The sequence below is a fragment of the Odocoileus virginianus genome, chromosome 14 (assembly GCF_023699985.2).
Source record: "Odocoileus virginianus isolate 20LAN1187 ecotype Illinois chromosome 14, Ovbor_1.2, whole genome shotgun sequence".
NCBI lineage: Eukaryota > Metazoa > Chordata > Mammalia > Artiodactyla > Cervidae > Odocoileus > Odocoileus virginianus.
The window spans coordinates 43995223-44007568 of NC_069687.1; the positions used below are offsets into that span (position 1 = coordinate 43995223).

A 12346-nucleotide genomic window follows, 5' to 3' on the forward strand; every position below is an offset into this window, starting at 1 on the left:
TTCTCATTCAACCCTCAAAAAAGCCCTTTGTGAAAGTTTTTGTGTAAATAAGATTCTCATTTACTAGTCATAATTACTACCTTTAAAAAACACCTGAATCAGAGCAAGAAAAAGGAAATAAAATTTAAGTGATAGTAAAAACTGACTTTAACATTCTTTGGGGGACTAGAAGTTCCAAAATAAGTAATTTGCAGAACAGACCAAAAAAAAAAAAAAAAAAACACATGGTTTACCCAAGATCAAAAACAAATCTTTTGTGCCCAGCTCTTAAAATGTACAAGAATGTGTTCCTACATAATGTTTGGTTACATTATTTCACAAAAATTGTACACTGCCATTTTTGGAGAGTAAAAAAATCCCCACAGTGTCACTGAAGCGGGGTGGGGAAGGGGGGTGGCAGGGAAGGAGGGATTGCGGAATCAAAGTCAAGGACATAGAGGAGAAGAAAGACTCACTCTTATCTACACTTGCTCCCCACTTCTGTTGATGCCATTATATGGACTCACACCAATCCATATAGAAATTATAAAGCAATTTTTTTTAAAAAAGCACTTTAGCACTAAAAAAAAACATAATCAATAGTCATCACAGAGGTTAGGATGCTATCTGAATTTTTTTTCAAATGAAAAATTGTGGTTTGAATTAATCTGTCTTAGACCAGGTTCTCAGCATTTGGGTTTTAGAAGTAAGTACATTCTAAATGTTAAAACATACATACAAACTTGAGGATGTTTAAGAATTATCATCCTTTTATTCTGACAGGTAATAACAATGAGATAGACAAAGACACTGTTGTTCATTATCATGAGAATAGACAGCATATTCTAACATCCACAAAAAGCTGGAAAGATATAACCTCATATTTTTAAGTCTATAAATTAAATGCATGATGACTTCGTAACATTCTTGACTTTTCCTTTCTGCTATGGAATGACATTTGGAAACACCTTATATCATGCAGGTAATGGTGGACTATGTGGGAAATCAAATACAGGGTTTCAAACTTTTCCTTCTCTATCACAATAATGAAAACACATACAGTAAGATTACAGATGTGTTGCCAACCCTCATAACAACTGAGACAGCTGCGGTTACTCCTGACCCTCAGTTTCCTCAACCATAAAACAAAAACACAAATTCCAGCACCTCACGGGGTCAATGAAAGGACCAAACAAACGGCAAATGCATATTAAGCACTCTCTGCAGGATCTCGGGGATTCCCTGGTAGCTCAGCTGGTAAAGAATATGCCTGCAATGCAGGAGACCCCAGTTCGACTCCTGGGTCAGGAAGATCTGCTACAGAAGGGATAGGCTGCCCACTCCAATATTCTTGGTCATCTGCAATGCGGGAGACCTGGGTTAGATCCCGCAGGATCTAGGGGGCTTCCCTGGTGGTGCCCACTTGCCAATGCAGGAACCCACTTGCCAATGCAGGAGACATGGGTTCAATCCCTGGGTCAGGAAGATCCCCTGGATAAAAATGGCAACCCACTTCAGTATTCTTGCCTGGGAACTCTGAAGGACAGAGGAGCCTGGTGGGCTAGAATCCATGGAGTCACAAAAAGTTGGACATGACTTAGTAACTGAGCAGAATCTAGGACAGAGTAAATTCTCAATCAATCATCATCATTATCACCATCTTGACTATTATGTAACTTTGATTTAACAAACAGCAGCTGATTATATCCATGCATGGTTTATTAACTTATTTAATCAATAAGTCAAAGCTTTAAAATGTAGGTACCTTTTGATTCTACATAAGATCTACTAGAACTTGATCATAAAAATATTCCAAAGGATTAGAAACACTGCCAGTAATAATCTCCTTTTTTGAGATGCACTGTGAATATTTACATATTAATGATTATACAACAAAGAAACTTGTTTAATTTTGTTTGACCTAGTTTCCAAACTTAACTTGGCATCAAAATCTCTTTTTGAAACCATAGGACTACTGCTGCTTACAATACACTATCACAAAATATCCAAGAGCTTATAAGGAGTGTCCATTGCAGCATTATTTATAACAAATACCAATACTAAAAAAATTGAAATTTAGAATAATCAGTGGTAAGGTGATAAGTTAATAAAATTATGATTCACTGAAATGCACATAATAAAACTTCATTAAACAGTTCATATGACCCATTGTGTGGTACTAAAAACAAGTAAACACACTACACAATCAAGCCTCAAAACCAACACCTTTTCTTTGAGCTTCCCATAAAATCCAAATAAGATCTCTACATATAAAGCCAGAAATGGTAGTATCTAAACTAGAAATATAAAATAAATATCTATTAATACAAACAGAAATATTTTTTAATCTTAAAAACATTACAGAAATAAAACAAGTTTCAAGACAATAAGGGTGATATGTCACAATTTTATTAAAATTATTAACCACAAGGAGTACCATATTATTTACACATATATGCAAATATAATAAAAATGCAGAAAAAAAAACCCACACCTAAGAACAGTGCCCACTTGCTTTGGGGTAGTTGTCACCATGGAGAAGGACGAAGAAAGCATGGGAGAGCAGAAGGCTTTCCCCTTCAAGTTTCTTTTTTTAAAAAGCATCCAGCATTTTGAAGTTAAAACGGCAAAATACTAACAGCTTTAATCAGGGAGGTAGGTACACAGAAGTGTGTTCTCATTTTCTGTACTTTTCTTAACATTTGCATTTTACCAAAGATAAAACTGTGAAAGAATTCTATTTTGCTTTAGCTCCTGACTCCATGTACAGAGTGATCAAGGAACAAGTGCAGGTCTTCTGCACCTCAACCAATGGTCCTAGGATGGCTCCAGACTGTCAACTGCTCCCCCAGAGAGCCTGGAGAAGCTGCTCTCTCTCGGTGAGAAAAGAAATCTCAGGAATCCCTCTGGGGGAGACATGGCCACAATTGCTAGGGTCGAAGTCCTTGACCTGGAGAGAAGCAATCCAGAAGTCAGAACCATTCCCAGGAAATCTGGGTACAAAGGAGCCTGATAAATGAGATGCTCCTGCAAAATCATGTGCATCTGGCTATGAACCAAAGTGCAGAGCATCCATGTTTATGCACCAGAGTGGGGCGGGAGGGTGCAAAAGGTGAGCGAAGTCTCTCACCTTAAGGTACAGACAAGTGTACCTCCTCAACTGCAGCAGAGCTGTCACTGAGTTCCCAGGAGGGCTTCTCACAGGTGACGGCAGCAATCAAGTAACCTCCCAATTTCCAGTCCTGTGTCTGAATCATGGCCCCTCTCACTCATCCTCTTAACTAATAATTATTACCAGTTACAGCAGTACTGAATAATGCTTACATGCATGGGCTTGGAATCCCCAAGCTGGCTGGTACCCTAACCCTGACACTCAGTTACATGATCCCAGCCATTACTCCACCTCACAGAGCCTTAAGCTCCCTCCTATTCTAAGTCAGTATGTCTGTCAGTCAGCAGTATCTGGTCAACAGGACTGCTGGAAGGATTAAATTGGGTAATGCAGGTAAAAACACTCTGCATAGTATGTGATATACAGTTCCATATTCACCCTGCATCAGACTCAATTCTAGTGATAAAAGGATAATCAAGATAGTCAGAGACCCTGCAGTGATACAAGTTACAGATTCAGATAATGAAAACAACTGCAAAGCGCCCCAAATTAAGAGTTTTAAGATGGCAACCACAGAGCATTTGGCCAACCATGGGGGCCCTTCTGAGCCACATGCCCATGAAGCCAGCCCTGCCAGAAGCAAATCTGTTCACTTTGCTGATACTCAGAAACGAGGGTCAACAAGAACTGGGTTTCTTAGATTCAACCAAACACCAGAAGCATTTGGGGAGATGCCAGGGGAAGAGCCACAGCGTAAGTAAGGAGGCCACAGGCTCCAAAATAAAAGCCCGTTTTTAACTCAATTTGTGCCAAGTATCAGCATTTGTTAACCAAAATGCAGTTACCAAACTTTCTCTGAAAATCTTTTCTTCCTCGAAAGCAAACCCTTTAGCATCAGGAGACTCTGCCCAACAGAAATTCATAAGCAAAAGGCCACTTGGGTGTAGTGTCTGCTAGGCAAAGCCCCACTTTACAGGCAGCACTTGCTTAAGGAGAACAGCAGATTTCAAATAAACTGCCAAAGAGATCCTGAATCTCGGGAACCTCTTCAAAAAGACGACTGGGGCTTGTGACTCTGAAGGTGTCCTTGAAGTGACACTACAGGGCGGAGTATCAAGGCTGCCTGGAAACCCACGTGTGGTTATTTGATAAAACATTAGTTGGTGAAGGTCACCTAGTTGCCCAAAGTCAGGACATCACGGGGTGGAAGGCTCGGGACATGAAACTGTTCTCTTTCTATCTAGCCTTCTTTTTAACAGTCATTTAGCAGAAACAAGTCTTTGAGCAAAGGGAACATCGACCAGCCTGCTCCTGGCCCCTGGTTTCTTGACTGGAGAAGTAACATGGTAATTACATGAAATACACTGTAAAACCTTCAACTGCATTCCAACAGCTTTAACACCAAGCTGGAAGGAAGGCAGTGAAGAGGGAAGGTTCTGGTACCACAGTCCCAGCTCTATTACTTGTTAGCTGTGTGAACTTGGGGAAATTACAAAACCTCTCTCAGCCTTGGTTTAATGCACTCATGTGGAAAGCATTTACATTATCCGGCACCACAGTATGTGCTCAATAAACGGTAACTATTTTATCCTCATTATACCTATGCTTAACTCCCCCCACCCTCAGCATGCCTACAAGCACACAGCTTAGGCATCCTTCAGAATGCAAGCTCTCAGAGGACATGAATCATGTCCCCATGTGTGCTCTCTTGGGATTCATGCCACAAGCCTGAACCACAGACAGTTAAGAACCAGAGCTACTGCCTTATATCGCCGTTTCTGCCTCACGGTCTGGATATTTTTGAAACTTTTTTGCTAAAAGAACCAGTTATTGTGTTCCCTTTTTATCATATGATTTATTAATAAAAGAACACCTACGTGACTAACTAATCCAGCTGTGGTTAAGATTAAAAATATATGACCTATATTATCACTTTATACATAGAATACATGTTATAATATCCATAGTCATTCACAGTTAAAAAACAGCACACTTCTAAGACCACGGAACATCAGATAAAAGTCGGAACTGTGCCTTCACTCTTTTAGAATAGGCTCATTTCCAACTTAGTAGAACCTCAGAGTTCTGTGCATCAATACATCAAGAGCTTCTGTTCTTGGTTGGTTGATTACTTGGTTTGTATTCTGCAAATGGTGATGGGTTTGTGCTGATCTATCTTCTTTCACCTGATCTTCCCTATCGACACACAAATTTTTATATGACAGGTATAGCCTGTGACCAAGAAACTAGGCCAGGCTCACCAACCTATACAGAAAAAGAAACCTAGAACCCTGGCCTTATGAGATCCCAAACCCAACATACAGGTAAAATGATCATTATCTGACAATTAGCAGCCAAAGCAGCACTTTTAGATGTCACATTTTCAGGCCCAGCTTTGCATTTCAGTTCACAATGAAACAAAGAAACACACAGGAAACCTACCAGAGAGCCAAGAGGCACATCACAGGCGGCCTCCTCCCCCACTTGCCTACCTATCTGTCCACTGCCACAGGTTCCTGCAGGGCCACCCGCCCGACCCAAGTCCCACAGCCAAGGTGATCCCAGTGGGGGCTCATCCTCCCCGACTTTCAGGGTCATGCACAAACCAGGGGGCCCATAAGTATTTGTTAGATGGATTAGGGAACATATTTTATTTTTTATAGGTAGTTAACAATCCTCAAGGAAGTCTTGTAACTTCCTGCTTGCTGATGACATTACATCTCTCCAGATACTGAGACTAATTTAAAAGATAGCCCAATCTTTAAAACTGGGCAGTCACAGTCATTCTATAGGAGGCATCAGTCATTCTATAGGAGGCATAAGAATAGTATGAGCAACATAAGCACAGTATATTAACATTTTACATCTGAAAAGCAACATGCTGTTTATAAATCACTCTCCCTCCATCATCCCATGTAATCATCACTGGCATTACACAAAGCATACCAAATTTTATATTTGTGATATAATTTGTGATATTATTGTGATGGCAGAAGGGAGGAAGCGGTACAATTCAGGCCAATCAACGTGAGTCAGGACACAAAGAATATTAAACCGAGGGGAATCTAGAAGTTGATTTTGTCCAACCTTCCAGGAAAACCTGGTAAACACGTTTTCCATTATAGCTTAACTATCTTCTTATTCAGAAAGTTCCACACACTGTCTTACTAGTTCTACCTGTCAGAAGAGAAACAGGAAGATGCTGGTACTGCTCACTGGAACAGCAACAGAATCTTCCCCTACAGACCTGACAGGTGTGAGCATGGCATTTAAAACACATTTCTAAAATGGGAAAAAGGTATATGGCCTATCAATACTGAGATTTTTATATTTAAATACTGGAAAACCGAGATTTTCATTTTTAAATGGCCACCCAGGCAAAACAAATACCTTGATAATCTTAAAGTTAAGAGTAAAAGATACATTCTGCATTCCCCAGAGTAAAACACCTAATCCAAACAGATGTTATCTTGTCTTACTTTAGAAGCTGGAGAGAAAAGCTGTCCCTTCTCTCTCATATTCATTCAATTCAACAAATAAAGATAGAGTACAAGGTGATACATGTAATTACTGAGGATACATAAATTACCATTATTGTAGCTTCCTAAACTGAAATCAATCAAAACTTTATCCTAAATAGAAAGGCACCATCCCTGGGCTTCACCTTATCTGTCACCTCTAATTCATAGCATTTCCTTCAAGTAAAGGAATCGACAGTAGCCTTTAAGATCAGAGAGTTTCATCCTCTGTTTAATATTCACAGTCTTATTAAAAGCACCTCTTTCTCTCATTTCTCTTCCTTCCACTCTCCTGCAATTAAAAAAGGTTAAGTGATGCCATCCAGCCCAAAGAACAATGGACAATGCATACACACACAGCTCCCTCTTCTTCCAGCAGCAAGAAGAAGAAAGTCAAACACCGATTAAAAAGAAAAGAGAAGAAAAGATGGCATACACGCTATTCCTGTCAAGTGCATGGACAGGGTACTTACTCTAGTTCACAAGCTCAGCAAAATCTGAAGGGTCAAACTAGAAATGAAAGGAGTGCATTTTCTCTGGAAGGTAAGTAAAAGAACTTGGGAACTGATTTTTAAAGTAAGATGCCAGTCAACGAAATTGATTTTCATTTTTCAGAAACTGGTTTTTAATAAATACCACATAAAAATTATGGAAAAGCAAATGAGTCCATCTGAAAGGCAAGAGGAATGATGTGTGGAACATCATTTTCTCTGAGAACTAAGTAAAATGTAAACAGAGAAGACCACCTGCAGAGGCTCTTTCCTTTAAGGTTTAAGGATTTCCTTAAGTCTTCTCACAGCCAATACTTGACACACTCATCAGAACTGACTTATTTCCTTTAAGAGTTTTTTTCCTCACCACCAATGATTAGCCAAGTGATTTTTATGGGACTGTTTCGCTACACTTGTGAATTTTTTAAAAAGCATAGCCAAGGTGACAAAATAATGATTTTTTTAAAACAGGAATGCATAGGGTATATCAGGGCACGGCAGGTAAAACAAAAAAGCCATGTCAAATTTGGGGCCCATTGACTTTGACACATAACTTAGGAAATTGAGGAAGAAAGAACCTGTTTTTAAGGTAATCTAGAGCACCACAAGCATTCCCCATCAGGAAATGAACCTGAGTAATCAACCAGAGTCTTCCAATTGTTTTCCCCCACTAACTGCTGTAGTGGGTTTGGCACCTCAAAGAGAGGTTTACAATGCAATTTGCAACTTTAAAACTCACTCAGCAAATAAAATAGCAAGCTCCTTTTTAGGAACAACTTAACTAAGCATCCAAAATCAGCTTTCATTAGTATAGGTAAGGCAGCCCTTTCCTCAGCAAACTTTGGCTTTAATTCGGGCAAACTGCAAGACAAAACCATAGTACTGCATGAGACAAGCTACAAAATAACCGATTACTTAATTCAGAAAATAGTCTTTAAGAAACGTCTGACAACTCTCTTACCCTACATAGCACTTTGCATTTTAAAGAACCCCCAATCAGATAACCTCCTTAACTGGCTACACTGTGGGCACCTAATGTCCCTTTATCACAAAGACAGAGGAAGTTACCGACATTAACAAAAGAAGAAAACAGAATTTGAATTCAGTTTTTGACTCCCCTCAATGCACAAGGTCGTATATCAACTGCAGTCATCACCCCTCCCCACAAGCCCATCAAACCAGGAAGATTTAGGGGAAATAACCCCAAACACAAGAGAGCATTACAAAACCAGTCCTTGTCCAGAGTTTCTTGACTATGAACGCATTCACAGTCTTTCTCAGTACAGCATTAGTGTAATTCCTAGAAGGCACTGGCAAATCTCTGCCAGGCCAATCTGCAGGCAGAAACCAACAGCATGTGTTCAACGAGATGACAGGACGGTCAATGTCTTTACCGTTTACTTCAACTCTGCATTGCAAAGAGGTTCTAGATAAAAAGGTAAACCTGGCAATTGTTTAGGATTGAATACAGCCAACATTAATGAGGGTCCCCGTGAACACAAACATGCAGCTCTGGGGAAATAATTTCTCGAACAATATGCGGTGTTTTGCATAATTATACACACACACACACACACACACACATACACACACACACACACAAGTCAAGTGCATTTTTAAAAGCAATGTTCAGCCCCAACATTGAGCTGACACTTTTCCCACCTAAACTTCTCAGCACAAGCCTGGCCTAAAAAGCTCAGACAGGGTCCAATCTGTGCGCCGGTTAAGAGAAGCATCCACGGCAGAGACGGCGAGGCAATGCCTGCCTACCCAGTCCCTTCTACCCAGGCTGCGCTGTAGTTTAGTCCCGTCTACTATATGGTAATGTGCTTTTAAAACCTCGCGGCGACCGAGGTCATAGCTTTAGAGATCTAATAACAACCAAATGACCGGGGCTGCCGGGCACTTAGTAAGCCATTCCGGTTATGGCTCTTTAATAGTACCTGGAGTTCTGCTAAAGGCAGAGGGGAAAACTCCTGCTTCCTGGGAAAGAAAGTCCTCTGCAGGAGTGCAGAGGGAAGCAAAGAACCGACCACGGGCAAAAGACGCCCCGCCGCCGCGGCCCCATCTCTCGGGGAGCGCCCGTGCGCCCCTCGCCCCACAGAACCGCTGGCCCGGGCCGCACCTTTACCTGTCAGTTCCACCACTCCCTGGGAGCTGCGGTCCCACCGCCTCAGCTGCCACCCCTCTGAGTCCCGGCACAGCTCCAGAGCTGGTTGCGGGAGAAAGAACCCCAAAGGCATCCCATCCCAAAGAAAGAAAGCAAAAAGGCTGTTCCTCCAGGCGGAGGGACATCGGGCACGCTGGGGTCCGAGGGGCGACACGCCACCCCTGCCCCGCACCTACCAGATAATCCATGTACAGAAACGCCTCACTTATCCGGAGATCAGACATCCGGCAGCCTAAAGCATCCGGAACGGCTCCGAACCCGGAAAAAAAAGCAGCGTCTCTGGCTGCGAGCAACCAGCCCCTGAAAAAGCCAGCAACAACGAAAATAGCCGAGAGAAGTCGAGGAGCCGAAGATTACACAAGGGGCGCGTCGATTGGCCGGGCGGGCGGGCAGAAGGAAAGGAGAGCGGTCATTGGCTGTGGCGTCTATAAAAGGCAGGCCGCTGCGGGTGGCAGGGGAGAAGCGCGGGAGCGGCCCGGGCGCAGGTTCCTGTGAGGAGGGCCGAGGGGCGGGGGCTAGGGCTGCGCGGGCGGAAGAACGAGCCGGGAAGAGCGGAAAATCAGCCGGTGCTGTCGTCGCCGGAGTTCTGTGTGCTTCCGTGGCCTCCGAGTTGGGTAAATCGGAACCGAACAGTGTTCCATAGGAGGAGAGCTTAGTGTCTCTTCCCATCTCCCAGTAGGAACCTCGCGCTGAAACGTGGGAGGCGTAGAAACCACAGATACTTAATGCCCCTCTCCGGAGCGATTTCCTGAAGGCCCTGTGCCCTCGAGAATGCACGGCTGGGGTGACTGGAATGAGTAAGAAGGTACTCTGAACAGGCAAGCCTGTGACTCGGGGGCAGCCCCTCCCCACTTTCAGGATGTAAAGTGAAGGTGGACAGTTCCAGCCTGATGTCCTGGGGGTATACAGAAGCCCCGCCCGCGGCTAGAGGTAACCTGGGAGGTAACCCTCTTATCAGAACGTTAGATTGCCCCCAGGAGAATCTGCTCTTCACCGACGGAAAAGGAAAAGAAAAAAAAAGTTAAGGGATTCTGTATAAGTCGGTTGTAGACTCTGGGGAAGCATCAGCTGGTTAGTTCTTTGCGCGTTTCGTGCCCAGTTACACGGTACACCATTCTGCTACCCCTGCAGAGAATGAGCAATAGGATGAGAAGCTCTCTGAAAAGACCCGAGTAACAGTGTTTGGGGCCCGATGTCATTCTAAGAAGTAAAAGTATCTATAAGCAGCTGCATTTGACGTGTGCACTTCCTGGTAAATAATGTGGAAACTGGCACCAGAATTTCAATATTGCATTTGGCGTGGAGGGAAAAAGCAGTTTAGGCTATGAACAACTAAATCTTTAAAAAGAGCCTTGACTGTTCTTATCCTGGTTCTTGTCTGATTCGGGCTTTTCTTCCTCCAAGTGTGTCTAAATTATACTTCTGAAGACATTACAATTGAGTTTTTGCTATGCAGAAGCTAACGAGACTCAACAGCATCAAGCCCTCAGATCCAATTTTGATTGTTCTTGGCCTGGTGTTAAAAAAACATGTACGTTAATAAGATTTTTGACCTGGATTCTGGAGGTGATTATCTACTACAAACCTACAGCACAACTGGTTGAAATTAACTGCAGAAGTTAAAGGCCTCTCAAACTTGCTAGCAAAAGTAATTCAAACAGACAAGGAAGCGATTTTTTTTTCTTTCTCTCTATGAATTAGCATATTGCAAATAAGATAAAAGGTTTCAGTTAGCAAAGAAAACTATTGGTCCATTGTCTTTCTGATAAGAGATGACTTTACTGTCTAGAGTGAGGCTCTTGAGTGGGCTGTAAGTTTCTATGCAAGAGAAAAGGACCACTCAGGAGCAGTTGGGTTCTACCTTTCTTTAAAAGCTAACTTTAATCAAGAAAAAGAATCCTGAACAAAAGGTCATCAGGATAAGGAGAGTTCATGCTACCTCTCTAGAATGAGCAAGCAGGGACATGAACTTTTCAAGGAAAAGTTCCAGAGACTGCACCATGATTCTCTGTTCCACACCACTTGCATATTCATTCTAACTGGCACCAAGGAGAACTTTGCGTGCTGTGTGATATATTAAAAGAATCATACTGGCTTTTGCAAAAGGATCCGTGTAAAAACCTGAAGCTTCAGAACTCCACATGGAGCACATTTTCCCAATTATGTGTTAATCTGGGGAGTTAATGTACACCCTTGTGTAGAGGCAGGAGGCTAATTTATGTTAGTATAAACAGATACACTGCCTGCTACATGAAACTGTGGTCTAAACAGATAGTTGGTAGCAGTAATCACCCCAATGCATGCCTTTTAAAAAGTGTGGAGATATTAGAATGCATGCATTTAACCTACTCCACTATACATCAAATAACAGGCTGCAGTCTGGAATAAGACATGATCTCATTAAGGTATTACTGCTTTGCTGTCAGTAAAAAGGATGCTCTTCCAGATGCCCAAGAAAACATGGATAAATTCATGAGGCAATTGCATTACTACACAGGTTCTCAAAAAAGAAGTCATCACTGTTGCTTATCAAATTCAAGGAGAAATTCTTTTGACAGTCTATACTCCACAATTCCATAAATATTGCTGGCTAGCCAGATTTGGAAGAAATTTTTACTGAAGTATTACTTGTTAAAAACAAAAATACAGTTCTGTAGCTTGGTCTCCCAAACTCTGTCATCCAGAATAAACAACATATTAGTGGCCATTCCCATCTTTTTGTTGTTGTTCATTTGTTTGATATAATATATAATAACTTATAGAAGAATACGGAGAAGTCAATGGCACCCCACTCCAGTACTCTTGCCTGGAAAATCCCATGAACAGAGGAGCCCGGTAGGCTGCAGTCCATGGGGTCACTAAGAGTCCAACATGACTGAGCAACTTCACTTTCACTTTTCACTTTCATGCATTGGAGAAGGAAATGGCAACCCACTCCAGTGTTCTTGCCTGGAGAATCCCAGGGATGGGGGAGCCTGGTGGGCTGCCGTCTATGGGGTTGCACAGAGTCGGACACGATTGAAGCGACATAGCAGCAGCAGCAGAATACTGTTTAGTAGTTTTTTTTTTATCATGC

At 42.2% G+C, this 12346-nt stretch overlaps 1 protein-coding gene across 1 annotated transcript in view; it reads right to left on the bottom strand.

The window, feature by feature from the left end:
* Window positions 1–9623, bottom strand: part of ARL15 (ARF like GTPase 15) — a 447708-nt gene extending 438085 nt beyond the window's left edge. Inside the window, exon 1 of the mRNA XM_020886066.2 lies at window positions 9447–9623. Within this exon, the coding sequence (XP_020741725.1) occupies window positions 9447–9494 (48 nt within the window). The 5' untranslated portion in view covers window positions 9495–9623. The remainder of the gene's footprint in view (window positions 1–9446) is intronic.
* Window positions 9624–12346: the final 2723 nt, after the last annotated feature.